We start from the raw sequence: 24,108 nt of genomic DNA on the forward strand, positions 1-24,108 counted from the left end.
ACAAAAATACTTTGTGATCACCAAACATTGATTGACTTTACTGACGTTTTGACATCTTCTCCACCAAGAACAAGCTCACCATACCGGCCCTTTTTCAAATATGTCCCCACTACAGCTCACCAATTTTAACATTGACGATGGGTCGATCCTACCGCGTTGGGTCATCACCATATCCTTTTACTCATCACTAACGTCTGCATTTATAATCTCAATAAGCATTGTACTCCATCTCCTCAACTATCGCAAGCCATTCCAACAACGACTCATGATTCGAATACAGTTGATCGTGCCATTATTTGCTCTAAGTTGCTACTCCATGTTAATCAACCAAACATCGATATTCAATCGGTTCCTATTGGAGCCCGTGCGGGAAATATACGAGGCCTTTGTCATTTACACGTTTTTCTCCTTATTGACTGATATGTTGGGTGGTGAACGGAATATCATCATTATGACCAGCGGGAGGAAACCTGTGCCCCACCCAGGGATGATGCGATATGTCTTGTCTCCCTTGGATATATCTGACCCAAAAACATTTTTGCTGATTAAACGAGGTATATTGCAGTATGTGTGGTTAAAGCCTTGTATATGTTTTGGTACCTTGTTTTTTGAATTTATGGGATGGTACAATGTCAATGATATGAGTTTGAAGTCGATTTATTTGTGGATGACGTTGATTTACAATGCCAGTGTTACGTTGTCATTGTACAGTTTGGCGATATTTTGGAAAATCTTGTGGGATGATTTGAAACCTTTTAAACCAGTGGGGAAGTTTCTCTGTGTGAAGTTGATTATTTTTGCGTCTTATTGGCAAGGGGTGATTTTGGCAATACTCAATTTCTTTCAGGTTCTTCCTGGAAGCGAAAACAATACCGGTGGAGACGGTAGCAGTGGTGGCGGTGAGAGTATTGGTGTCGGTATACAAAATGCATTGCTTTGTGTTGAATTGATTGCGTTTGCCATTGGCCATTGGTACTCGTTTTCGTACTTCCCGTTCACAATCTCGCAATTGCCATGGGGACGATACAAGTTTTACTATGCTTTAAAGGATTGGTTAGGTTTCAAGGATTTGCTTATTGACTTCCGCAAGACATTCAAAGGTGACCATTATAAGGATTATCGACAATTTGACTCTGTCGAGGCAGTTGTAGCGCATCCGGAATCGAAGGGAAGAATGAGCCGGATACATCAGGGATTACGGTACCATTATGATGGCAAACACAAGCATTGGCTACCTGATAACCTGAGTTTACACAATGGAAACAATGGGCATAATGTGCCCAGTACTTCTGAAATCCACGCTTTGGACAATGCATCATTGTTGTCGAATAATACATCAATGAGGGCCATGTATCCCCAATCTCCCACCACGTCACCACCCGGTTCACCCTCAATTGGAAGCGATACTGACGAGAATACAAGCTTGGACGGAGTAGCAGCAGGTGCTGCTGCAAATGCGCCTACACTTGAAACTACGATAATACTGGATATTATCCACTCCGACTCCATACTTTCGACAATTGATTATACACAAGAGCAATTTGACCGCGATGAGCTGATTTACGAAGGGGCCATACATGAAGTGGGCAACTATGCATTGGAGGATGATGATGTGAAGCGACTTTTGAATTACCCCATTGTCGATGGTGTTTTGGATAGTCATGTGTATGGGTACAAGGTGCAAAAGTTGCGGCAACGGCAGGATTTGCGTAAGCTGAAGCAACGCAAAGAGTCAATTTTGCAGCTGAATCAAAGTTATCGATATGGAAGCATCGTATAGGGGTCAGAATTCCACTTTCTAAAGAGATGGAGAGTGTGTCTTAGTGAAGGGTTGTGTGTTTAGGTGCTATGTCATTCCTACTATGTACAAATTTATTTAATCCTCGATTTTGAACAGGTATAATGCATCAAGATCTTCTTCGTCTTCTGCTTTCAGTTTGGACTTTACTTCGTTAGTTCTGGGTTTTTTCTTCTTCTGGCTCTTTGCCACTTCATCCACTTGCAGTTTCTCTACTGTCTCCTTTACAGGCAGCAGTGCAGTGGGCGTAATTGAATAAACAACCTTGCTTTCAACATCACCTTCCATTGTCCACTTACAGTCCAACGAATTCAAAATCTCTTCCAACGACAGCTTCACTTTGTCCCTTCTTTTCAACTCTATTTCCATCATCTCATCCACTGATTCATCAGAGTTGTTGTTTCTGAAAATATCGGTGATTTTCAAATTGGGTGACTTTTTATTATGGATCAAATAAATGACAATTTTCGACTTTTCCTTACGTAAACGATTATCGATTTCCACTTTCTTTTGATTAGTCAAGTCATTCAAACTGATGGACCATTTAATCATGATCTGTTTCTCACTTGATTTCTTTTGCTTAGCACGTAACTTGTTGTCTAAGGCTTTAATGGTTTTTTTGGATCCCATGGTAAGTAGTTCCAATTCTTTGGCTTCCGCTAGTTCATCGTTGTACGATTTGAGCATTTCTTGGATCTTGATTCTTTTGATCAATGGAATAGAGCCAGTTGTGGATGCTGATGCTGATGCACTGCTGTGTTTGTTGTTGTTGTTGTTGCTAGCTTCTCTTTCAATCAATTGGAGTCCGTGAATACTCAAGTCCAACCCTTCGAGAACTTGCTGAATGGAACACGTAATTAGCCCCTGTGTTGGAGACACGTATTGTACTTGTTGATTCAATGGTTGTAGTTGATGAATCCGAGAAAGGATCGATTTCAATGCATTTTGAGCAGTCTCGGAGCCAGTGTTGAAAATCTTTTGTAGATCAAATGTGTCATTAGTGTGAGTTTTCAAAGGCTTGTCTCGGCGATTATGATGCGAGTGGTTGTTGCGTACTGGTCTGTAACGATTATTCCGGTGGGAGTAGTGCTCTTGAAATCGGTTGGATGATGAAGGCTTTGATTCGGTGTTTGATGTTTTCGAAATGAATGTATTGTAGTTGTTACTGCTGTTGTTGCTGCTGCATAACTTTGTGGTGGTAGCAATAAGTCTTTTGTTTATCAGGCGTTGTTGCAAAAGTAAACGCAGATGTAGTAGTGACATTTAGTGTGTTTAACGAAATGACGTTTTGTAGAAGAGGCTATGGAGATGAATTTTTCAGTGAAGATGACAATTACACGCATATGAAGAATTCAACATTTGAGTAACGACACGACCAAGCAAAGGTCCATAGTCAGGCAACGCAATACATACCCATGCAACTGAAAGAGATAAACATACAATTGAAGGTGTTTCACATCGCCTTATCAGATTTCCTTTGCAAACGTGTGCTCCTATGTAAAACGGTGCCTTTTGATAACTAATCATAAACAAAAGCACTCATTTCTCCTCCCCCAAACTGATCTCCCCTCATCTTTGTTATTCTTATTTCCGATGTTGTTTGTGTGTAAACTGGGGGGGGGAGATGAAATTCCGAAATGCAAGTACCAGCCTCGTATGCAATAGAAGTTTTGCTCTGAATAGTTCCTTTTTGGTATTATTTTTGTATTGTTTTTGTTTTGTAGAACTGAGATTACCACTTTTGATAAAAAATGACACAGACATAGCAAGAGCACAACAAACCCAATAGATGGCGCCTCTTTTAAGATTATGACTGTGCTAGAGGGAGAAGAAACAGCTTGGAAGTTTTGATATTCTCCATCTCGTCACATTGATATTGCTGGAGTTATTGTTTGGCTTTGTGCAACATTTCTCTATTTTTGTTTTTTTGCAAGTTTTGTGTAATGAGAGAACAAATTTTGACTTTTTTCAACAGGCACGGCACTAACAATGCACACCTATTGTGTTAGTCATGTTTATCTGAAAATTGATGTGAGTGGAGAGGACTAATGAGAGAGTAAGAGACGTGGTGGTAAATGGGTTTCACCTAGCTCAGGATGCTCCAAACTTTTATTATATTTTCTAAATATAGTCCTGCTATATAAATACAAAAAACTTACATGATGATGTTCTTGTCTAAAAAGTTGTAATCCAATGCAATATTGTCAATAATGTCCCTTGCACTTATGATATAGTTGAAAGATACACGACGGCCATGTCTGTCAACTTTTGAAGCGCTTGTAGTAGTAGTAGTAGTAGTAGTGGTAGTAGTGGTAGTAGCTATTCTTGTTATGGTAGTTGCTGTTTTTAGTGAGTTTTTGAGAATGGGTTTCAATTGTTGTGCCTTTGGTACTTGTGATTGTGGTGGGTCCATTTCAAATAGTGACGATGAAGTTGAATCCTTTCTTGAAGCAAGGCTGAAGTTCGAATCAATCGACATGTCATCAGCATAATCACCATCGTCCATACCTTCCTCTTCCGCCAACCTGTCTTCGTCGTCATCAGTGAACACCGCCTCTTCATTATCGGCAAACATTGACTCCAATACAAACGGCTCATTCTTTGACTTATTGCTGCTCTCCTTTGTGGTTTCTGTTTTCAACTGGATTGAAATCTCACTCGTGGAGTTGTCAGATGTTGTGACTTTTGGCGCATACAACCAATTCACATCAGATTGTTTGTCCCAATTGATGTTGAATGGGTTTATGGTATGTAGTTTGTGGTGATTTTTCCAAATTCTTCTCCAGCATGAGTTTTCTAGTCTTTGGTAGTAGAATTCGTTTTGATTAATGTTTGGGTTTGCTTTGATGAACTTTAGAAAGTTTGTCAAGTTGGTGTTGTCACTTAGGTAGCTGTTGCTGTTGCTGCTGCTGCTGCTGCTGCTGTTATCTTTAAGGTTTATGCTGTTATTCTGGTGATGATACGGACTGTTGTGGTCTGGTTGTTGGTGGTGTGGAACATACTCCAAGTAGTCGACATTTGAGTCGTACTTGAATCTGTGGTAGTAGTGATAGTTGTAGTTGTAGGAGTCGTCCATGTTGAAAGTCACCTAATCTTTGATAAAGGAAGATACTTGTGGTTGTAATAACTACAGTGGGTGTAAATGCTTTTATATATATATATATGTGAAATCAGAGTATTTTTCAGATATTGTTACTCTTCACACAAAAGAACATAAAGTGCCGTACAGTCGTAGAAGTAATTACAATCTTTGTCTTAGTCATTGGAAATAATATTATGTACCATTGGTTATATATTTCCTTATACGCATAATCACACAAACACAAAAGAAATAAATTAAAATTGAAAACAAATTGTCACATAAAGCATTAGAAGAACAAAAAGTTAAATAATAATTAAATTTTATTCTAAATAAAACCAACCCACAAAAGGCAAAGAAACAACAAGAGACGCCTGTGTGTAACTTCAGCTGCAACACATGCACTAATGCAAACACTGTCATACAGAGTACTACTACTGCTGTAACACCACTGCTGTTGTTGGTGTTGTTGCTGTTGAAAAGAAGTTGGTAGCTAATACTCTTCTCACCGTTTCATCTTCTATCTGTATAATAGCGCCATTAAAATAAAATGCATCCAAACAGTACTACTCAAGATCTCCCCCTGTTTATTCCTTCCCCCATTCACTCTACATTTAGTTTCCACAATAAGTAACAGTCGTCTTTTTCGTCCGTTTATTAAACGCCAGATAAAAGAAAAACAAAGACAATAGAAGGAAATTGGTTAGAAGACAGCCTCCTCCACTTTGTTTGTCACTAGTTTCCGGGAGTCCTCCCTTCAACATGCATGCACATTTCCACCTCTCTACTAAAATAAAAAAGAAGAATAACAACAATACTAAATGGTACACAAAGTAGCAAAGAAGAAATACTTATGCAGAAGAAGAAAAGAAATATCAGAACAGGTTAAAAAGCATTTGTCATCTTACACTACCTCTCTTTCTTTTTCTTTTTTTTTCCTCACTCTATTTTGCCGTTGTTGTTTATCCCGCGACTCTACTTTATTAAACTGAAATACAACACAACCAACAAGTCAGTAGTAGCACGCTAAGCTCCATCAACATCCCGAAGGTAGTTTGGTCACCTTCTTAGTAAGTATGGTTAGTTACTTTTAAGCTACTTTTTTCTTAAAAACGGAAAGCAAACGTATCCGGATATTTTGCCCCACTGTTACATCTTGCGTAGATCTCTTTTTCCTTCCCCCTCCTCCCCTCCCCCCACACTAAAACTCAAAAATAAAAATAAAAATAAAAATAAAGAAAAATGATGAGACCAGATCTCCCTGTTTCTTCCGCAAAGAAGATTTACAAAATTACAAAGTTAAACAAAATGGTGCAGTGTCATCCACCAACAACGTACACACACACACACAATGCTACATTACATCTACTTTGTGTGTCATTGGCTACCTTTAGACACTTTATAATCGAATTATATTGTTTTTTTTTGTTTTTTTGTTTTTATTCTCCTCTTCTCTTCTCAGTCGTCCGCTTCTCGGGAACGAAACCGAATGCTCTTCCACAGAAGACTCTCCTCACCTGCATATTGTTTCTTTCTTCTTTGAGAGAAACAATACCCCCAAAGTCTCTCTCTCTCTCTCTCTCTCTCTCTACATGGACCAAAGAGATGCAAATTGCATTTTATGCAATAGGCGNTCTCTCTCTCTCTCTCTACATGGACCAAAGAGATGCAAATTGCATTTTATGCAATAGGCGGGTCATGGTTTGGTTTCACTTCCACCCTGTAATTCAATAGTAGGAAGGTGATCTAATTGGGTAATTTATCGTCAAACACATCTTCCTTTTTACACTTTTGTTTATCATTACTGTTTTAGAAGATACCCATAGAGATTGTACCGGGAACTTACTCCGATCTGATGAGTTGAGTTGAGGGGAGGAGGAGGAGAAGCTGTGCATCCTGAATGATGTAATGATCCAGATCGCAAGTTTTTCCGATATGGTGAAAAGGTACACGACAAAAAGAATTGTAAAGAGATGATGGTAAACGTTTACCGGATAAATTTCTTTTTGTAAATTACCTTTTTATTTTTTTCTTTTTCTTTTTCTGTTTTCATCATTGTTGGTGCAGAATGCACACACAACGTGGAACGCATAGATCCGAGTGGAGTGTGCATACTACGCTGAGATGGGAGAGTCCACTGTCCCTACCCACACTGCCAATGTGACTACCAAGAACAATCGTACATTTCCGACTAGGTGTTCACACTTCCTGCTTAAGCTAAGAAATTGGCAGTGTTGACTTCCTTTTCTTTGTAAGTCATGCTTGGCACACAACAACCACACAGCCATTGCATCCAATAGTACCATCTGGTTAGATTTGAAGAAAGCTGAGAAAGTAGTTTTTCCGAAAGGTGATAGAATTACGAATCGAAACCAACAAGCAGTACAAAAGTCGAAAGTATCATTTTTCCCATACACAAAGTATCAAGTGCCAAGGACTTGATAATAACAAAGCTTAGCTTTCAAAACGAGAAGGACGCCCATAAGACACAAGGAGAATTCTCCATGGTGGCTTAGCGTAAAACAATCTGCAAAAAGTGCCTCATTGCATCATGTCCTGAGTGATTGTAGAGGGGTTTGTACTTGGACCAAATGCCATTTTCTCTCTGTTCTCACTGTTCTCACTATTATCTCTTTGTGTGTGTGTGTGTGTAACAGTCATTATAAAAAAATAAGAAAAAAAAATCATTTCTAGCTGGTTCACTCTCATATACACACGGCACTTCGGGGACTTTCGCAGTAAAACTCTATTGAATGCATAAAACAACGACAAGTTTGTGCCATTTATGTAAAAATTGCCTTATCGAGTTTACTCTTTTGTTTTTTTTTTTTTTGTTCTTGTTTAATGATGGTTAGAGTTTAATCTTCACCCACAAATCGGCAATTGCACCATAAACCTGCATAGTGCAGTGCGTTCTCAAAAGAAATTCTGCGAGAACGACTCCGCCACAACCTAGTTGACACGTATACACAGCACCCTGTTTACGTCTCTATGAAAGTATGGGTCCATTTCGTGAAGTACATCCACATGTGGAATCTCCCCCGGTTGTATTTAGCCTCATGTAGTGCCTTTGCCTGTTGTCTTTTTTTATTTTTAATTTTTAATTTTTCTGTCGCTAAAATATTGTTCCGGTTTCTCTACCACAATGCTCCCCGCCTTGGGTTCGTAACCGTCGCCTCGATTCACCCTTCTTCACTTCTCCTCCTCCTCGCATTTGAAACTATGTTTACTGGTCTTCTTTTTCCGCTTCAGTTTGATTTTGGAATCCCGCCCTTCCCCCTTCACCCCCACTTTTTACGTTGCCTTGCTTTATCTCACGTGTAGAACTTGAACTTGAACTTGTTCCATTGCCAAACATAAAAAAAAAAATTGAGGATGAAAGACAGACTTTGTGAGCGCAAGTTTTCTCTCTGTATATACGTGGAGCAATGCAAATCACATTCCACAGCCAAACGGTGGTTATAAATATTGGTCTTATTGGGGTACATATAAGAAAACACAATCCTATCTTCTGTCAATCCTTCAAAGTTCTCATACGATGTATTCTCTTCGGGAGTCATCTTTGTCTCCCTAAACCGGATGCGTTCATGTTAGATATGCCAGTACACTGTAAAATACAAGCAAGTAACAATACGCAGATTGCCAGTTATAAAACTTATATTTTGACGACTTGGAGAGTTTCCAACTATATAACACCACTACAGAAACACCGATAAAGTTTGATTCGGGTCGATGTAGAAAAGCAACCTGCACAACCGTCGATTGCAAAAATGCAAAACAGACCTCGGTGATTCGCCAAGAGACCTTGCAATTGTTGCAGTTGAAGTGAATCAAATCTTTGCAATGCCTTCCTATCAGTTGATCGCTTGATAGAATTGCTAATCATACTTTGCAAGGACAATACATTTTTGCAACCTTCCGTTTTATTCCCGCATACTAGTGCGGCACCAAATACGGCCCATAATAGAAAAAGATCCCAACCACAGTAATTGGTGCAGGCGCGTTTTATTTTTCCACAATTTTTCAAAATTTCTCATCGTACATAGAACAACACTTTCAAGTGACAACCAAGTGTCAAGCTCCAAAGCTCGAACCATGGCACAGTCAAATAACGGTAATTCTGCTTTTCAGAACCATGATAACAACTTGCAACAACCAGACATCAATTCGGTGCATTCACCATCTCCATCTCAATCTTATAGAGCACCAAACCCTACAGAGTCAAGTCCTCCTCATTCTTCATCACACCGACCCCTGGATTCCGCAGCGCAGCCTCGTCCGTCGATGCCATCGTTTAATTCGCACGAGTCAAATGGATCAAACCCTCAAAGTTATGATGAGCTGATATCGCAACTAAACAATACCCAATCAAACATTGATTTGAAAACTATTGGTAAGCATTTGGTTAGCCCTGAAGAGAGTTTGAAGCAACCAGGTGGAGACATTACAAGGAGGATATACCACCAAATGGAGAATGTGGCTGATGATTCGCACCCAAATGGTATCAATATTCACAACCCAAAAAGACGCACCCGAAGTACTTCGTTTCTGCAGTATTTGGATGAAACTAGACGTGGATCAACTGCAAGCGATATAAATGTGCCTGGAGGGTTCAGAAGAGAATTTATCATTCAAAACTCGCTAAAGAAGAACCAGGAACCACCTAATTTCTTGACTCAAAATTTTATGGAGTTTTTAAGCATGTATGGACACTATGCTGGAGAAGACTTTACCGACGATGAAGACGGTAAAGACGGTGATGATGATGATGATGATGATGATGATAATGATGAAACTGAACAGATGGATAGGGGCACTGATGCGTCGCGAGATTCAAGTTCAAATTATGAAGATGTGTTTGATGAGGAGTCAAGCTTGTTGGGGAATCAAAGACGCTATGGAGCAGCAACGCATCAAATGCCTAAGCAATTGCCTAAAAGGCGTAAACAACCAAAAGGCACGGCATCCGTGGCCAAGACTTTCTTTTTGGTATTTAAAGCACTTGTTGGATCCGGAGTGTTGTTTTTACCGCGGGCTTTCTATAATGGTGGTTTGTCCTTCTCCATTGTCACATTGAGCACATTTGGATTACTCACTTATTTTTGCTATGTTGTTCTCATTCAATCGAAAGAGATTTTAAAGTTGGCGTCATATGGAGAATTGGGATACAAAACGTATGGCAAACCAATGAGGTACGCCATCTTGGTGTCTATTGTGCTAAGCCAGGTTGGATTTGTGGCCACTTATATCTTGTTCACATCCGAAAACTTGATTGCGTTTCTAGGGTATTGGACGGATCAACCAAAATGGCTAACCCGTGCCAATGCCGTTGTCGTGCAATGTTTATTGTTGATCCCCTTGGTTTGGATTAGGAATTTGACCAAGTTATCATTGGTCTCGCTTGTCTCCTCGGTCTTTATTGTCATTGGACTATTCATCATCTTTTGGTTCACTGGCTGGAAGATTTATCTCGACGGTGTTGGACCAAACATTGCCAATTTCAATTCCAATAGTTGGACAATGTTGATCGGGGTTGCTGTTACTTCTTTTGAAGGAATTGGGTTGATCCTCCCGATTGAAGCATCAATGGCACAACCAGAAAAATTCCCCATGGTCTTGTCAGTTAGTATGTTTGTTATCACGGCGATTTTTGTTTCCATTGGGGCCGTGGGTTATACTGCATTTGGTGATAAAATCAAGTCAATTATAATATTGAATTTACCCCAGAGCAATGTTGCTGTACAGTCGATTTTGGTATTGTACTCAGTGGCAGTTTTCTTGTCGGGCCCATTGCAGTTGTTCCCGGCAATCAAAATAGGTGAATCTTTGCTATTTCGACATAAGGGGAAATCAGGGTCAAAAGACAAGGATGGGAAATTGTACCACCATTCGGGCAAATACAATCCACAAGTCAAATGGTTAAAGAATATATTCCGTTCTGTCGCGGTTGTTGCTGTCTGCTTCATTGCTTACTTGAACGCTGATAACATTGACAAGTTTGTGTCGTTCAATGGATGTTTTGCATGTATCCCATTGGTGTATATCTATCCTCCATTGATTCATTTGAGGACAGTTGGTAAAAAAATTGAAAAATCAAGATTGGATAGGATTCTACCAATATGTGACTACGTATTGATTGTTGTTGGAATAGCCACTGTGATCTACTCCACCTATCAAATTGTGTTTTTAAACTGAAGCCACCGTCAGTTTCAATTAAATTTTATTTTAGAGTTATATAGATTATACATGCCTACGTAGATTTCCTTTTTGTTTATGAAGTCCTGGGTCTATGGTAGCGAACTCGACGGAGTTTTTCTTTTTTTTTGCAATGAACGAGAAACATAAAACAATCACAATGTTCCCCACCTGGCATAGCATCCCCAATTGTTTTGGTTTCTTCACCAACAATGCCAGCAGAAAAGAAGCGGAAAGTGGATGTCAAGAAGGAAAGCACTTCAGAGGAGACCAACACATCTTCCCCAACCTCCACCGAAACAGTGCCAACACCACGCAAGAAATTAAGCTGCCAGCGCTGTCGTTCACGCAAGATTAAATGCGATGGAAACAGTCCTTGTCTGGCATGTCTCAAATCTTCTTCCGAGTGTGCTCCAACTGTTCGTGATTTACGAAAGAAACGTATTCCGCTCACATATGTCCAGAAACTAGAGACCCAAGTGGCTGACGTCAAGAAATTTATCTCCGATTTAAAGTCATTGGAAATAGGAAAGCAGCTTGAAAAATTGAAGGAGACTGACTTGGTTGATTTGATAAAGGATTTTCCGGAACCACCTGCTTCCCCCAGGGTCCCTGGTCAAGATTTGCATGAGGATGTAGAGGAAAATAAAGTCATTTATGGTCCAACATCAGTTTATGATAACCACATCGTTGACGGTAGCGAGCGTACACCAAAAAGAGAGAATGAGGTTGCCATAATCAACAAATTGAACAAAGATCCAGACATTATCAAATGTATTCAACTATTCTTTACCTGGCAGTATCCTGACCACAATATGTTTATCTTTCGTGAGGCTTTCTTGATTGACTTTTTTGATCCGAAACCCACAAGCATATACTGTTCAAAGACATTGATTTTAAGTGTTTGTGCTCTTGGAGCAAGGATGTCCGATGAAGATAGAATCTACCGTCGATCAAAGCAATTTTATCAAGAGCTGAAGTCGATCTTGCTTAGCACACTTAGTCAGCCGTCGATAGCGTCGCTCCAAAGCTTTATGGTGCTCGCATTCTTTGATATTTGTAACGGTCTGAACTCAAGTGGGTGGATGCTTCTGGGTAATGCAATGAGGATGGGGTTCGATATCGGATTCCAATTGGACCCAAAAGTATGGTTTGTCAAACTCAAGGAAAGTTTGAACCCATTGGATGTTGAGATTAGATCACGAATATATTGGGGGTGCTACATGGCTGATCACTTCATCAGCTTGGTCTTGGGTCGACCTTCAATCTTGAAAATGGCTGATTCTTCAATCCCAGAAACTGCTGATTTGCCTGATTTGGAATGGATTGAGAATTTTACTTATGATGGATATATCAGAAAGAAAAGAGGTATAGCTGCATCCAAATCCCCAACGGTTTCATACATTGGCGACCCATTGAATCAAATAATCAACTTGATAAACATTTCTGATAACATGTTGAATGATATTTTTACAAAGTCGGATGTTGAAAATGATCAAACTAATGATGAAGAATTGGATTTGGCATCGAGATTGGACAAGTTATTTGCGTATAATGCTCAAATCATGCAGTGGAAGCAGAACCTACCACTGGATCTACAATGGGATAAGGATTCATTGGCGAGTAGCGGAGAAAATCCTACATATTCAGGTATCCGTTACTACTATTACATATTACTACTTTGCTTAAATCGACCGTTTGTTGGTCTTGAATCTGAAAAGCTTACCGATAACCAACTATCTCCATTGACTATATGTCTAAACGTTATTGAAGATCTTTATGTGTCGATTCAGCGATTTGAACAGTTCCATGGATACAGGCGAGCATCAATTTTCATTGTTTACTCATCAATCTTGTCAATCTCTATAATATTGTTGACCAATTCGAGTTTAGCTCTGGTCAACAAGCACGGAGAACGATTGCAATTTTTCATGTCGGTTTTGCATGGGGCATCGAAGACTTGGAAGCTAGCCGAAAGGTCATACAACCTCATCAAGAAGAAATTGAAACATCGATATCCCACTACTTCCGCCACCACCACTGACTCAAAGAACCCCACAACTGCAACAACAACTGCAACAACAACTGCAACAACAACTGCAACAACTGCAGCAACAACTGCAACAACTGCAACAAAAGCAACAAAAGCAACAACAACTGCAGCAACAGCAACGACATCTGATGGAGATGCAACAACTACTGACAGTAGAAACAACGAATCGTCAGTTCCTATAGTCAGGGAAATTCCACTGCTCAAGGAATCGCCCATGTCTAGTGTTGATTCGCTGAATTTTGGCAATACTGATGTGTTGCTCGATGACAACATTGATTTCCTTGGTGGTCCTCCAGTTCTTATGACATCTGACTTATTTAATGAAGATTGGGAAGCACTATTCCCAGATTACATATTCCATAGTAAGAATTAGATTTAGATCATACAATCAAGAAGCTATTAAAAGACTTGAGAGCTTGTGAATTTGATAGGAGTATCTAGGAGGAGATTGGGGGTGGGGATGCTTATAATCTTGGTCGCGTAGTTTTTGTGTAAAGAATTCTTTTTTTTCTTTTTTCTTCAAATAACGAAGCGGTAATGAGCTTTCTGTATCTATCAGATCAGAATTCAATTTATCTCAACTACTCACACAGCTACAAATACTTAACCATCATTAGCCTTGGATGATTTTTCAGCTTGTTTCACCAAATTTTCTGGAGCGTCAAGAGTATCCAATTTGAGTTCAATCAACCTTGTTTTATTGTTCTTTGCAAATTCTGCGTCATTAAACAAGTCTGTAATCTCTTTGATATTCTCTGCTTTGTGTGACTCAATGTTTTTACCTTTGAACACCTTTAACAATTCTGTGTTTTCCCATTCTTGGATATCATTGTACACGGCAGTCTTTCCATGGATCAAACGTTCAATTGTGAACCCATTGTTGTTTAAAACAAAGATGTAGATATTGTTATGATGTCTCACCATGGTAGAGAGCTCTTGTACTGTCAATTGCAATGAACCATCACCAACAAACAAAATGACTCTTCTATTTGGGTCAACTTCTTCAGCAGCAATAACGGCTCCTGAAGCAGCACCAACTGAGTATCCAATAGACCCCCACAACACTTGACTGATACCAACGGACCCCTTTGGAAACCTTGTTTGAACAATTCCGAAATTGGAAGTTCCAGTTTCAGTCACAATCACATCATCTTCTCTCAACCATGAGCCCAAGTTAGACCAAAGCCAAGCTTGAGTAATCTTGTGGTCACCTGGTAATTTAATTGGTGGCATTTGATCCACATCAAAAGATGGCGGTTTGTGATTGGCTGTAACTTTTTTCAACTCAGGAGACGAAATCAATGCTTTGAGCAACTCCTTCATTCTGATATTTGGATATTGAGCATTCCTGATCTTAGTGTAGTCTGAATGGAACTCAACAATCTTTGAAGTATCCAACGAGTAAGAAAAAGATCCAGTGTTGAAATCTGATAAAATGGCACCGAGCGACAAAACCAAATCGGATTCTTCAACCAACTCTTTGGTTTTGGGATACGACAAATCACCAACATAAACACCAACAAATTTGGGATCATTTTCGTCAATATCCCTTGCTCCCTTTGCCATGGGGGTAACAGCAAACTTGAAGTTAGTCAATTGAATCAATTTGTTGGCTTCAAAGGTGGCATTGTGTCTACCGCAACAAGCATCAATAACAACAACTGGGTTCTTAGACTTGGAAATCAATTCTAGAATGAGACCCAACACCTCTTCTTGAACCGTTGGATCATTTGGAGGTGGCTTCAAGTCCAATGGTTTTTCCAATCTACTAGCTGGTACTTTTACATTGACCAAATTGGATGGGAAGCCCAAATAAGTAGGTCTTTGGTTAACAAAGGCAGATTCGATAACCCTATCAACTTCATCTGCGGCGTGGACTGGGTCGTCCAAAACTGCGGTGGTTTTACTAACAAAGGATGAGATCTTGTGGAAGACGGTGAAATCACCATTTCCTAAGGTATGGTGCAATAACAACTCCTCCTTTTGAGACTCGATAGATGGAATACCAACGACATGCACTAACCCAACGTGCTCGGAGTATGCTCCGGCAATTGCATTTAGTGCGGAAAGTTCTCCAACACCAAATGTGGTAACAAGACAACCAATAGCTGATCCTTCTGGTGTGAGGGAGTTTTTGATTCGTGAATATCCATCGGCTGCATATCCGGCATTTAATTCATTGACACTTCCAACCCACTTCATTCCCTTAACATCATCGATCTTATCTAACAAAGCCAAATTGAAATCTCCAGGTACACCAAAGATGTTTTTGACATCAACTGGCTTTTGATTGAGCCTCGCGAACAAGTAATGGCCTAATGAAATTGTTTCTTCTGGCATTGTGTATGTAGTAATCTCTGAGGAGGGATCTCTCTAATTGAAAAGGGTACGTGTTATTCTAGGCAGTATTTATAGTATAAATCTCCATAGGAGCCGAGGTGGTTACAAAAACGGAATTTCTTTTAAAAAAAAAAAAGAAAATTGTTATAGTTGCTATCACAAATGCTTTGATTGACGGGAGGGGGGGGGAGGGCGGCAAACACCTATGCACGGGTTTAGTTTTTTTTATTTTTACGTCTTTTCTTTTTTTTGGGAAACTGTTGGGTGGACATGGCGAAGAACTATTGCTCTTCTACTGAATGTGGAACAACACGTTCAACTTAGAACAAGGTCCTCTATCTTGGCCGGATCTTACAACGCAGGTTAAAAACACACACAAAATCGAAATGGAAATGAACGGAACTTTATGAATAACTGGTGTCACCTTTTGTACCTGACAGCTGATAACAAGCACTTCATTTTGAGGAGGAAGTGTTGGCCGTGAGTTGCAAGCATGGTCAGCGCACCTTAGCTCACATTGGCTAGAATTGTAAGTATCCATTCAATAGATACCTGACTTGGATAATTAATTATGAAGTCGTACCTTTATCCTCTCTCTCCCTCAGCACCTTCAAAATCATCTCAGTGTAGTCCCTAGATACAATTCGTTGCTCTTTTCTCTAGTCTGGCTTAAACTATCAAATTCATCACCACTTTACTCGTAGGCACAGCATTTTCTACTTTCGTTTCTATAAGGTGCAAACAAACTGCAAGAAAGGAAAAAAAAAAACAAAAAAACAAAAAAAACAAGAAAATAATTGTGGTGTATCAACGACAACTCAAGCCCTATCCACCAATTGTTAGTTTAAAGTTTCCCCCTCTTTAAGAGGAAACATTCAAACTGCTTGATAAAACAAAAATTAACAAAAAGAAAACGACAAATTCGTTTGATTTTGCCCAGGATCGAACTGGGGACGTTGTGCGTGTTAAGCACATGCCATAACCAACTAGACCACAAAACCAAAAGAGAATCGCATGATTCTGCCCAGGATCGAACTGGGGACGTTATGCGTGTTAAGCATATGCCATAACCAACTAGACCACAGAACCACTTTTTCACGACCTGAAAATTTTTGTAGCATGGCAATTCTGACAGAAATAGGTCAAAATATGGACCAAAATGTGGGTTGAAAACGGCAGTTTCTGTATTTGGTAGGTTCAACTGTGGTTCAGAAGTGCTTTAGATGCTATAATTATATGTTTGTTTGCTTTTTTTTCACTCGGTGTTTCTAGACGTGGAAGCAAGTTCAAAATTCTGCATTGTTGCAAAAAATTTTTTGCAGAAATTTCAATTAAAAAAGTTAGTTTTATAGGTTTACTGCTGTAACTATGTACAATTTACTCACCCTCAGTCCATAACTCTTCATCAACAAAATAGAGCCACGAGAAAGTGTTCCAGCTGCTTATCACACCTATGCTGCAGTAGACACTGTATATCATCAAATTCAAGAACTCGAATTTCTTCAAAATCGAAAACATGTTCAGCAACATGTCAGTGACACTGGTGACTGAAACGACAAAGATGAAAATTAGGACATACAAATTAACCAATCTGTCGATTATGGACCCGCTTGTCTTTTTCGGTACTCGGGTAACTTTTCTAAAATTGAAATAGAAAATAATGTACCAAAGTAATGTGTAAAGGATCTTCACCAACCATTCGTTACAGGTGTAAATGAGTGGGAATAATGATCCATAACCACAAGCAACGAGTAGGTTGTATACGGGTAACAATCTCTTGTCACGAGACACAATCAAGGTCAAGGGGAAAATAACAAGCAAAATGGCCTTTTCATGTACATGCCACCCAAATAGAAACGAGGCATACCCACATAATGTCATCGCTCCAATGAACCTGCGGTAAGTTGGTTGAAAGAATAACGGAATGAGGGCCATTACCTGGTAAAATAGGGTCAATAAAAACGTAAGTTTTGGGGTGATTTCAGGAAGGATGAAAAACTCAATGTTACCAACTATTCCTCTTGTTGATGTTTGCAACAAGTCATCTTGGCTCAACAAACCTTCATTGAATTGAAACACACGTCTTAGCAAAAATCGCGATACCGGGATCCTTTTATAGATTTGAATCAAGACTCTATCGAAAAAGGAGTACAAAGCCCACATGTTAGGTGCCCAATAGGCATGTGTAAGACCACGACTGAATGGAAATAATCTGTTCACCAATTGTGGCAAGGTGCTGTAAAATGGCAAAAACGCAACAGCAAACACGGAAATCACCACACCACCAAGCTTGACTGTATTTTCCCACTGCACGATTCTGACCAAGTTGGCAAAGGCATTGCGTTTCTTGCTCCAACTAAACTTCAAACAGTAAGCACGTAGTAAAAACACAAATACTGCTGGCGCCAAGTACAAGTAGATATGTTTGAAGCAAAGCAAAACTGCAAACCAAAATCCACACAATAAATACCTTTCCAAACGAGCACTGTTCAAACAAAGCAACAATATCCCATACATCATCCCATTGTATTGGAAATGTATATGATCAATCAACATCAAACCTGGCGACAAAGCGAGACTGGCAGTTGCAACGTACATTCGTCTTCGAAGTGCATGCGTGGAAGAAGTATCGATTATCCACTGCAAAGCCACAAACAAGACCACCTCACTCAAAATGACTGTGGCTCTTTGGAAATATACAGTGGGCAACCCATACTGACCTGTCTCCACAATATCCAAACATCCATCCTTGGCCACTACCGGCGGCACAAATTGCGATAATGCCCACTCAAAAAATGCAAAGAATGGCGGGTAGTCTAATGTCCATTGTGAAGTGTTTTCTGTATACCATTGAGATAGTGGGAGCTTGTTGGTGATGGCTAGCCAATTTCGGTGTACATCAAAGTCGGTAGAGTGGTACCCCACCATTAATAGGAGTTTCATGGCAAGTGAAACCACCCATATATTGAATAGCGAGTACCTCTTCAAGGATTGAGCCTCTTTTGCAGACTTGTCATGCTTGAGTGGAGTGGCCATGGCCATGCCTTTAGTATAGTGGAGATCTGGGTACAATTTCTCAGAAGAAAAAAAGAAACAAAAAAAGAAACAAAAAAATAAAAAAAAAAAAGAAAACTATAGCCGTCTCGTTAACTTTTCACCACTGATTCTATAAACCATCACCACTCTAAAGTTTGCATTATCCTATCTCTTCTAAGAAACAACTGTGTCGCCTCTTGTTCAGCTTTGACCTTGTTGAAGTAAACAGAGCAATCACGATTGACACAATTATGAGTGTATTGAGAGGCAGAAACACCCGAAGCAAACACATTTTGCAGACAGTTGCGACAAGTATTTTCAATCCCAACAATCTTTCTTTGCTTGTCGGCACAGCTCATGATCACATTCGTCACCAATTGCTGCTCATCTTGTGAACATCTCAGACAAACATACTCCCTGCCATCCAATCTGCGGTCACATACCAAGCAAGAATCACTGAACGCGCTAATAATGTTGGATCTGGTGAATTTGGGTAAATCCTTGTACCACCCTCTCACGTCAGCCCCCATCAAGTTGAAAATTCTCTCCAATGGGGGGATCAATACCCTCGTTATGTAGTATTCATAGTCCAACGTCAACGGCTCGGACGTACTCAATGTCTTAATAAAGTCTTCAGGAAACATTACTCGATCTTTGATTCTAACTTTAGTTGAGTCACGTACAACAACGTAAGGCACCCTCTCTTTGTATTGTGGCTCTTTTCTCGGATCATCTTCAACTGCCTTGCTTGCTAAGAGTGCTCCAGGTGGTAGGTATCTTTCGTCCTTGTAGTTACCATACCTCACCTCCTTTGCAAAACAGAAATCATTGATAGCAATTTTATTGTTGAATATCTTCAAAAACTGCTTTAACGTATACTGTTTCACTTTTGACAAATCCTTGGTCTCAAACAATATTCTCAATGCTTTTTCAGTTATTTTTTGCTGAGCTGGCATCCCATCTCTACGAACAGTTTCAATACCTTTGGCGTCAAACTTAGGAGCCACTTGATTCTCATATTCAAAGGAATACCCCACATACCTCTTTTTTGCAAGTAAAACACATGGATGGTACACTTTCTCAAACTTTAATTGGATGGGATCTGGGAAATGTTTGGTGATCATTGTCGCAATCTCTCGGCCCAGTTTGAATGCCTCTGCTTTTGACTTTGCTGGGAAATATACAAACAAAGAGTCAGTATCACCGTAAACAACCTTTGCTCCATATCCACCAGCCTCAATCATTTCGATTGATTTGTCTAAAATCTCTCTTCCCGTGGACACTATCGCATCGGCAATATCCGAGTTTGGCATTCTGCCGCTAAATGTCGCCGAAGTATACCCATAAGTCACATTGGCAATCAATTTCAATGCAATCTGTCGTGCATTATAAAGCTTGGTTAGTTCTGCATCATCTTTGAACAATTTCATAACAGACTTTGTCTTGATACGAATATTCAAAATTTCCTCCAACATTTTCGCCAATATCGACTTCCGTATATGACTTTTAACAAATGCAAATCCGTTTGGAGAGATATTGACAGCATCGTCTTTGGTAAACAAGTCAACTATGCCCGGAGGAAGGTTGAGATTTTTTAAATAACCAATGTTGTTCTTCTTTGGCTTGAAATTGTGTAGCTTGCCAATTAATGTTGAATAGCAGTAATTGTAAGCAATCATTATCGATGGATACAAAGATTGAAAATCTAGCACCACCAATGGTGACTTATAAAAGCTGGCCTTGGGTTCCAATATCAACGGGATACATTCAATTGGTCTCATTTCATGCACTTGGATTTTGGAGGGCGAGTTTAGCAAAACATTCTCTGTCTTGGATATTCTTGACAATATTGACTCTACCTTGTATTGGGAACCACGATAGAAATTGGAGTTGAATTCAATTCCAATCAACCTCGAATGCTCAACGTTTCTCGTTATCAACTCTTGAACCGAAATAATCTTTAATGTCAATTCTATCCTTTTCATGTAGTACGAGAGTACCACCTGCATATCCTTGAAGTTATCACTCTTTAGCCATTGTGAAAGTTGGTGAAGCAGGTACCTTGGTAGTGATCGATGTAGCAAATGATAACACACATTCTCCAATGTGTAGCTGGTCAAAGCCAACTCTGATTTCAAAATTCTCCATACGTTTAAAATGTGTCGCCCGTTAATTTCAATATTGGCGGTGTGAGTGTACCCCCATCGGTCACCAAGCTTACCGTTACTTCGATGCGTTCCTCTACTCAAGTCGCTCATGACGTTGACGCGGAAAACCTCGCGGAATCGTTCAGTAATGTAGCCCCATGACATCGAATTGACTTCATAGCCTGACAATATATCCGGATCAAAAATTTCGACAAATTCAACTAGCTTTTCCACCATTCGTTTTTCGTCATCGAATAACTCAATATATAGCCGCAGGGATTTGCTCAACCTAGAGAAGAATTCAACATCGTATTTGCTGTTGTTGAACACGAGGACCCCAGTTTTGAATTCAGAAGTAACAAACATTTCATTAGCGTCATCAAATGAATAAAATATAAACAATACAGGATCCCGCAACGGGTCAACTGCCAATTTTGAGTTTGGCGGACTAGCATGTATCTCCAAATGGAAGCTTGTCAAGTAATTGAATTCGTCTGGCTTGCGTGAAACTTTCTCTGAATTATAACTAAATTTGAAATCATGCGATTGAGTCACACCTGGTTCGATTTGAGACTTGTATTTAACCCGTTTCTTCATCTGTTTTTTTTCTTCAACCCTGAGCCATTCAGTAACAGATTCTTTGCTGGGAGGCTCGATAGTATACCCCCATGTGCGAACTTTATTTCCTACAAGATCTTTCTTACCCATTGAATTGGCCACATTCACTGCATCCAATGTGGGCACTGTCAGGGCATTTCTCACAGCAACATTCATTTTTTGATTGGCAAACACAAAAGGCTTTGCAGGTAGATCATCAGCCTTGCTGTAAAACGGATCAGGGTAATATATCTCAACCACACCCGAGTCTTGGAGGGCTTTTTTGTAACTGTCTTTCTTTAATTGATCTGGTATGACAATTTCAAATTCACATGCTCCTACTTGCATGTTCGTCAATGGCGGAGTCCCAGACGGTTGACTCGGGGTAGGCGTAAATGAAAAGTCCTCAATCGACGATAATACATCAAGACTGGGTAGCTTTGACGCCAAGTTTGGATCAGCTTTTGACCGATTTTGTGTCATTGATCTCATGATTGATACATCAAACTCCTCAGCTGAATCATAAGCTTCAACTTCGTCAACGTCCATTGAGTCAGGTGACTTTTGATGAGCTCCATTGCCGTTACTCTTTACTGGTTTCGTTGTGGAGGGCGTGTCCGTTTCATTTGCAAATATACCAGGCGTATCTTCCTTTCCATTAATCTTGTCAACATTTGGGGGATTACTATCGGAGTCTGAATACTCCTCATCTGTGTCAAGCACTTCCATATCGTTTTGTACTTCTTTATCTGGGCCCTTATCACCAGTATCTTCATTGGAAGATGACTTGACCTGTTTAATCCCCGTAGATGACACACTTGCTCTTTTCAACAAGTCTTTGATTTGTCCCCATATGAGTATGTCTCTACCAAATTGCATTCGCTGATTGTGAAACTGCAAGCTCTTTTCAACATCAACTAGACCAAATGACGTGGGGAAGTTCCTAAAGATCTCACGTTCGGACACACTGAGTACAGACCCCTTGTCAATATACTTGGCAGCATATCCATCAAATCCTTGACTCGAAACACCATTCAACTGCTTCATGTATTGCAAAAGTTCATCCAATTGTTGTTGATTGGACCACAGGGTAGACCCGGTACCAAAATAGCAGCGCTCAGCGGACTCCAACACGTCCACAGAAACATCAAAAGTGGACTTCCTCAAGTGGCATTGATATTTCAAGTCATTGTAAATGTATTTCAATGAAGAAAGATAGATTTTGGGAGTTCCATCAAGTTCATACTTGTACCCATGCTTAGGTTGCCCACCTAATTCCAAGTCAGACTTGTATTCATCAAACTGCTTCCGCTCAACAAAGCTATTGTGCAACTCTCTTGCGGATAGCCAAGTGCGATTGACGATACTAGCAGTTGTAATATCTAGCTCCAACATCGACTTACCAATTCGTTTAAATGTTTGCAAAGTACCACCGTCGACAAGTACATTATCAGACAAAATATACTTTTGTAAATAACTCGACAATGCTTGCATCTGGGAGTGGGTGTAAACTTGGGGTCGTTGTTCATTTAATACGGGGGTGCGAAAATACAAACCCTTTGTGTTGCAGCTGTTGACCTTGTCACGATCAACAACCAACCAGCCACATCCATACAAGTTAAAATCAGTTAAGAATTGCAACAAGAACGGAAGATGTGCCTCATAAACATAAGCTGGCTCTTTACTCTTCTTCACCTCACCTATTTGATCAAAGTTGTCCAAATTGATTTTGTTTTCCTGAAACATCCTTGCCAACCGGTTCTTGTACAAAGGCGAAAGAAGGGATATTTTGTAAAACAATTTATAGCCAAGCTGAAATCCATATATGGGGACAGCTTTGCATACAGAAACATTAGCAATGTATTTGCGCAACTTTGGGTGTTGGTGATTATCCTCACCATTTCCACGTAGTTCTTCTCCTTCACTTTCTTCCATTTCCGTGGGATTCTCCAATTCCTGCTCTTCAGTGCCTTTTCTTCCCCGTCTACGTTTAAAAGACTCCTTGACCACCACTTCCAAGTAATTGATCAATTTGTCCAAATACTCACTGCTTTGTAGCTTTTTGTAATCTTGCTCATGGCAGTCCACATAAAAATAAGGGTAAAAGTTGTGAACGTGAATTAAAGCGTTGTGTACAGACGATTGAGGACTCGTTTGCTGATGCATGTCTACAAGTCGCTGCTTCTTTTTCATCGGAGACAGAGTTTGCGAGAGAACGTTGTCTTCAAAAGATATAGACCCATAAATGCGTATGATTGGAACTTGCGACACCTGTGTGTATAATTGATCCAACTTCGTGGGGTATGCTTGGTACGTGTCATAGTCATTGATTTGTATTCTCAAATGCGATGTTGAATTTGAATGCGTAGACCAGTTGACTGAGCTCACATTAAATGTAGAGTCAATATTCGAGCTATTATGATCACCATGATTCATAGATTAGTCATTCACAGGTTGTTGAAGTGGTTTTGGAAGGATATAAGAAGTGATGAAGAATGAGTAGCAATCATAGTCCGCAATACAAGCAAAATGCTCTTTAATTTTTTTCTCTCTTCTTTTTCTTTTGCTGCAACATATACAGTGTAGGAATACAAATTATAGTAGAGACGTTGTGGTTGTCTTTCAAAGGAGATCCTATCAGAGGTAGTAGTGTAAGAGAACAGCTTCCACTGTTTTTGTTGGCAACTGCATGACGGACAATGATGGTATTCTGGTTGCAGAATCAGAGTACTCTCGTAATACGCATTATCCACGGAGTCTCATCCAGTTCTGAGTCACAAACTACGATTTTAACTACAGGGCCTATTTTTGGTGCTGTAAGACTTCAATGATGTCACCGCCTTGTCGCTTTCCCAGTTAAGCT

General features: G+C 39.8%; 7 protein-coding genes across 7 annotated transcripts; 2 read left to right on the forward strand and 5 right to left on the reverse strand. All coding sequences in view use genetic code 12, as the record gives it.

The window, feature by feature from the left end:
• Positions 1 to 316: 316 nt before the first annotated feature.
• On the forward strand, positions 317 to 1,780 carry KGF57_005312 (uncharacterized protein; the record flags this gene model as incomplete). The annotated part of the gene is made up of 1 exon (XM_051754916.1): positions 317 to 1,780. One exon carries the CDS (start codon positions 317 to 319, stop codon positions 1,778 to 1,780), a length of 1,464 nt encoding a protein of 487 aa, XP_051606211.1.
• A 96-nt stretch (positions 1,781 to 1,876) lies between these two features.
• On the reverse strand, positions 1,877 to 3,061 carry KGF57_005313 (uncharacterized protein; the record flags this gene model as incomplete). The annotated part of the gene is made up of 1 exon (XM_051754917.1): positions 1,877 to 3,061. The coding sequence occupies one exon, from the start codon at positions 3,059 to 3,061 to the stop codon at positions 1,877 to 1,879; it is 1,185 nt and encodes a 394-aa protein (XP_051606212.1).
• An 892-nt stretch (positions 3,062 to 3,953) lies between these two features.
• KGF57_005314 (uncharacterized protein) lies at positions 3,954 to 4,874 on the reverse strand (the record flags this gene model as incomplete). Its single annotated transcript, XM_051754918.1, has 1 exon — positions 3,954 to 4,874. The coding sequence occupies one exon, from the start codon at positions 4,872 to 4,874 to the stop codon at positions 3,954 to 3,956; it is 921 nt and encodes a 306-aa protein (XP_051606213.1).
• A 3,773-nt stretch (positions 4,875 to 8,647) lies between these two features.
• KGF57_005315 (uncharacterized protein) lies at positions 8,648 to 13,498 on the forward strand (the record flags this gene model as incomplete). Its single annotated transcript, XM_051754919.1, has 3 exons — positions 8,648 to 8,664; positions 8,924 to 10,902; positions 11,253 to 13,498. 3 exons carry the CDS (start codon positions 8,648 to 8,650, stop codon positions 13,496 to 13,498), a joined length of 4,242 nt encoding a protein of 1,413 aa, XP_051606214.1.
• Positions 13,499 to 13,728: 230 nt separating this feature from the next.
• On the reverse strand, positions 13,729 to 15,465 carry KGF57_005316 (alpha-keto acid decarboxylase family protein; the record flags this gene model as incomplete). Its single annotated transcript, XM_051754920.1, has 1 exon — positions 13,729 to 15,465. One exon carries the CDS (start codon positions 15,463 to 15,465, stop codon positions 13,729 to 13,731), a length of 1,737 nt encoding a protein of 578 aa, XP_051606215.1.
• A 1,377-nt stretch (positions 15,466 to 16,842) lies between these two features.
• ALG8 (dolichyl-P-Glc:Glc1Man(9)GlcNAc(2)-PP-dolichol alpha-1,3-glucosyltransferase) lies at positions 16,843 to 18,507 on the reverse strand (the record flags this gene model as incomplete). The annotated part of the gene is made up of 1 exon (XM_051754921.1): positions 16,843 to 18,507. One exon carries the CDS (start codon positions 18,505 to 18,507, stop codon positions 16,843 to 16,845), a length of 1,665 nt encoding a protein of 554 aa, XP_051606216.1.
• A 134-nt stretch (positions 18,508 to 18,641) lies between these two features.
• REV3 (Rev3p) lies at positions 18,642 to 23,681 on the reverse strand (the record flags this gene model as incomplete). Its single annotated transcript, XM_051754923.1, has 1 exon — positions 18,642 to 23,681. One exon carries the CDS (start codon positions 23,679 to 23,681, stop codon positions 18,642 to 18,644), a length of 5,040 nt encoding a protein of 1,679 aa, XP_051606217.1.
• Positions 23,682 to 24,108: the final 427 nt, after the last annotated feature.

This window comes from Candida theae (genome assembly GCF_024610275.1).
Source record: "Candida theae strain CBS 12239 chromosome Unknown scaffold21, whole genome shotgun sequence".
In the NCBI taxonomy this organism is placed as follows: Eukaryota; Fungi; Ascomycota; class Pichiomycetes; order Serinales; family Debaryomycetaceae; genus Lodderomyces; species Lodderomyces theae.